The sequence below is a fragment of the Helobdella robusta genome (assembly GCF_000326865.2).
Source record: "Helobdella robusta unplaced genomic scaffold HELROscaffold_55, whole genome shotgun sequence".
In the NCBI taxonomy this organism is placed as follows: domain Eukaryota; kingdom Metazoa; phylum Annelida; class Clitellata; order Rhynchobdellida; family Glossiphoniidae; genus Helobdella; species Helobdella robusta.
Window position 1 is genome coordinate 1,192,472 of NW_008705295.1, and position 5,023 is coordinate 1,197,494.

The window sequence follows — 5,023 nt, forward strand, 5'->3', positions numbered from 1 at the left end:
CGCCCTTAATGAATATTTTAGTTGAATATTAAATTAATAATATCGTTTGTTAATCATACTCTAGATGCTGCTTGTCCAGTTTGAAGTTGTCGTGAAAGTTTTGTTAATTTTATTTCAACGCATGTCCTGGCAAGTATTTAATGACTTTTATTACTATAAACTGTCTAAAGAAATTAAAAAATGTTAAAAAAATGTTGAAATGCTTAATTTGTTTGAATTTTTCTGAAAAATGGATTATTAATAATAAATTTTTAAGAAATATATTGAATGGTAAAAATTGTTTTGGTCAAAGAAGTACGGTGAAAATATAAAAATATACATGTAAGCATCGTTATATATCTGGAGAAAAAGGGAAAAACATTTAATTAATTTTTTCGCCTTAGTTAACAAGACAAGTTAATTTCTAAATTGAAATATCAGTGTACGCAAGTTTGAAACTTAGTTTTGAAGTAAATTTTGAAAATTTAGATGAACATGCTCATGCTGTAGACGAATATAAAGAATACGTTGAAGAAAAGCAGAAATCCTTTGCTATCAATATTTAACGAATGAAAAATTTCCAAGTTACTTGTGGCATTTCACGACATACTTCTATTTTGTTTCAAAAAAATCTTAAATGTTATCTTGATAGTATAGGTTTTTTTTTAGTATGGTATAGGTTTTATGGGTTTTACTAATAAATAAATTAAAAAATAAATAATAAAAGCTGGAGTGAACATAGTACGACTGAAAAAGTCATGTTACAAATTGAAAAAAATTAAATATATAACTCTAAAAAAATATTTCTAAAAAATTTACAATGGATATAACGCGAAAAAACAGCAAAAAACCTCTAATAAGGTGTCACATAATCGGTTAAAATAAAACTAAAAAATGACGATCATGAGATGATGTTATATTGGCAAAATGAAAGACTAAAATATATATGAACTAATGATAGTTGTTGTAAAGGAAGTTTAAATGGAATTGAATGAAATTAAGAACCTGATCTTGACATTTAAGTTACACTTTGAATCCACAGTTTATCTAAAAAGCTAATTAACTAATATATTTTTGAGTCCGTGGTTATAATCGCATACCAATAAATTAATATTTCATTTCTTTGAGTTTATCAATCTCGCCACCAACGCGTCTGATTTGTTCCATCAGATCATCATTAGTTCCGTAGTTGGTCTTGTTTCTACCAGTGCTGTTTGGGTGGTTGAGCTCATACTCCTCCATCACCCTCCGTTCTTCTTCTTCTTGAGCTTTGTTAGGAGGAATAACGAGAGCCAGTTGTGTTTCTGGTTGATAGGGTGGTGGTGCGGTGGGGTCTTTTGGCACTTCTTTTGGCGGCTCTTCAGGTTGCTTGCATTTCTTCGGTGATCTGTTTGTTACCTTGTATGTATTTCTAGTTCCAAATTTTCTGAACGTGTTGTGTCTTGTTACTGAGCGTCTGAAAGACTGGTTTCTGTATGGTGTTGATGAAATAGATTTAATAGATGTATAATTTCTTTTTATTCAGAATTGATGTAACAAATTTTTTGTAGAATTTAAATTTTTTATTTTCAGAGAACAATTATTTAGAAAATTACTTTTTGCAGCATCCACCGAGAACAGCCAGAGGAACGGCCAGCAGAGCCCAGAGGGCATGCCGCTTGTCCGGACCCACGCCACTGTATGGAGGAACGCATTTGTAGAAGGCGTCGTATTCATAGCTGTCATTATTGCTGTGGCTTGCGTTGAAACTGAAGCTGCTGCTGCTGAAGCTGCTGTTGTCGAGTGTGTTGCAACTGATGCAGGATAATGTGATGTTTTCCAGCAGCATGCATTTCTCGTCTGGAAAACATTTTGTCTCATTGCACTGGCTGCCCTCAGCTGTTTACGGACATTAATTTATTCACGTTCTTAACATGTTTATAGAGTTTTGTAATGTTCTTGTTATAAAAGATGGAATTTTTTTCATGAAGCTGCAATTATTGAATTTATTTTTTAACTACTTTCTAAATTATGAATATTTAAAAATCACTATGAAATAATTTACATCTATAAACTATTTCGCAAAACAATTCTTGGTACCTGTCAGCCAGAGCAGGGCATGATCAACTACATACCCATCCAATCTGGAGACCTTTATATCTCGACTGTTGTTAAAGTAGGTCGTCAAATTTCTGCTGTAACATACAGCAATGTAAAGTAACAGTAATTTCTTATCTGTTAATTTTAGAGGAAAAAAATTTCATTTAAAAAAAATTTGTTTTTGAGCAAAAATTAATTTGATTTTAAAATATTGTAGCAAGTAAAAAAAAATATGTATACATAATATAAACATTTTGGATATTTGACACACACACAGAGATCAGTCATTGCAAGCCAACAGCAAAAAACCCACCATTGTTCTTCCCGCTGATAACATTTTTATACACAACTGAGATGTTGCAGGGTTCAAAAATAATTCTCTCCAACCAGTTTTCAACAGAAATGTTGTTGAATGTTGCTGCTGTTGTGATATTGTTCAACAAAATGAAACCCGAATAAATAGTCGTACTAGATGTCAACTCCCACAGCGTTTTTTTCAATGGGATCGCCGGCGTTGTTGAAGTCGTTTTCTTGGCTCCATCAACTTCAACGTCGGCTGATTTTCATTTGAAAAATGTTGGTTTCAAATTTAGTCAAGTATCGTCAACTATAGATACAAACGTTTACTATGTACATTCCTACTGTGAATATTAATTACTTTCAAGCTATTTATTAGAAATATGAGACGAATTAAATAGATATCAAACAAAACAATACATCAATCATTATTGATAACTTTAATTTGTTTCTTTTCATTCAAATCAAAAATGAAATTAATAAAATATACAATAAAATTAAAAAACTTGCTTATCATAAAATCAATCAACACATCACAATTAATATAAGACTAACCGATAGAAGCGTAGAAAACCTTAAAAAAAAAAAAAAATACATCCAATTAAACCACGTTTATTTGCTACAATAAAAATAAATATATTTTTTTCAATTCAAACAATAAACTCATGAAAAATTTATTTAAAAAATGATATAACCACATAACCACCTACATACTTACGATCAAAATGATATAGAATCTAGGCGATATTGCCATTGAAAAAATCTGCAATGTTAATTTTGACGAAAAAAAGCATAGGCAGTAGTCGTAGCTATAGTAAGAAGGCTCTCTATACTGCACTGTATTGTATGTACATGCAAAACTTCAATTCATAATCACGTTTAAATTGTGTTTCTCTCTCAGGTTCGTTCGCTTGTTACCTGCTTGCTACCTTTAAATAGCTGTGATGAATGGTACGCTGTTGTTGTTGCTGTTGTTGTAGTTGATGTTTTGTTGTTTTTGCTGTTTGTATAGTTGTTGTTGGGGTGGTTGTAGTTGATGTTGTTGTTTTTTTGTTGTTGGGTTTGTTGTTGTTGTCAAGTAAATGACTATAACATTGTTAATGTTACTACTACTACTACTACTACTACTGCTACTACTACTACTACTACTACTACTACTACTACTACTACTACTACTACTACTACTACTACTCTATTACTATTACTACTACTACTACTACTAACTACTACTCCTACTACTAACTACTACTGTTACTATTTTTACTGCTAATACTAATACTATCATTGCTGTAGCTTCTTTGTTTATTTTGGCAACTTCTATTACTACTACTGCAAATAATAATAGCAATAATAATATTAATAGCAATAATAATAATAATAATAACAATAACGATAACCACATGACAATATTGTTTTATTGCGCGCGTAAGACTAAGTAGAGACCGATGGGCGGTTTACTGTTCATCAAATAAGAGTTCTTTCTCGCGCATGAACGGATGCGTTCTTTTCTTTTGAAAACTTGCTTATTGGAGTTTGAGTTTGACTGAAGAATATTCAGATCAGACATTCTCATTTCTATGTTTGTTTGAATTTGGTTAGTTAAATTATGCATTATATAAATATCAATAAATCGTTTTGTATTGATAATATGTCAATTTAAGTATTCGTGATGTTACTGTTACTATAAATACTATTATTAGACTAGTATTATACTAAAAATATTATGGAAATTTATAAAATTATAAAAAAAACTCACAAACGCTTGACATTTTTATGTTTTCTGAAATTTATTGGCAAGAACGCCAGCTGTATGTTCGTTAACTATGAAAATCACAAATCTTCTTTTAATAATACATTCCACACAAACACTTCTCAATGGCAACCGACGATTTTTGCACTGTTTCTCTATAAATTCAAGCTGTACGGACGAACCAGAGAAAGAATATGTTACATTTTTCTAAATGAATAAAATTACTTTTACTTTTATTAAAGTTTTGAAAAAATCATTAGCGAAATGATATTCTCATCATTCTTATTAAAATTGTAACCAAAAACGAGTGTTCTTATGATCCGTTACTTACATATTTTTCAACAACTTATCTATATTCATCAATGCTTTGAAAATCATCATCGTCTTCTTCTACAAATGATCACACTTTCTTAATCATCATCATCACCATCATCACCATCATCATCATCATCATCTTCATCATCATGAATTAATTTCGTGATGATGAAAATGAAGATGGTGATGGAAAAATGATGGTGAATTGATGGTGGTAAACAATAATGAGAAATTAAAGGTGACGATGACGATGACGAAATAATGATGGTGGTTATATGGTGATGATAAACTAGGAAGAATTGAATATCACTACGATGAATTATGATGATGGTGACGCCTCCACTGATGATGAATTAATGATAGAAAAATGATGATTGAAAAATGATAAAAGTGGTGATGATTTAAGCAGATATAGTTACCAAGGACACTAGAATCATATGTTATTCTAGAAGTCATTCATATCAAATGTATAATGCTGCTACTGCTACGACTGACGATGACGATGATGACGTTCATATTGCCATTTGATGATAACAATGACGATGATAACACTGATAAAGTCCATGATGATAATGAAGACACAGATGATGAAGCTTAGGATTA

The 5,023-nt window shown here is 30.8% G+C and overlaps 1 protein-coding gene across 1 annotated transcript; it reads right to left on the minus strand.

The window, feature by feature from the left end:
* Positions 1 to 225: 225 nt before the first annotated feature.
* HELRODRAFT_193627 (hypothetical protein) lies at positions 226 to 3,928 on the minus strand (the record flags this gene model as incomplete). Its single annotated transcript, XM_009028458.1, has 5 exons — positions 226 to 1,450; positions 1,575 to 1,857; positions 2,059 to 2,193; positions 2,372 to 2,614; positions 3,799 to 3,928. The coding sequence occupies 5 exons, from the start codon at positions 3,926 to 3,928 to the stop codon at positions 1,087 to 1,089; spliced, it is 1,155 nt and encodes a 384-aa protein (XP_009026706.1). The 3' UTR covers positions 226 to 1,086.
* Between the last annotated feature and the right edge of the window lie 1,095 nt (positions 3,929 to 5,023).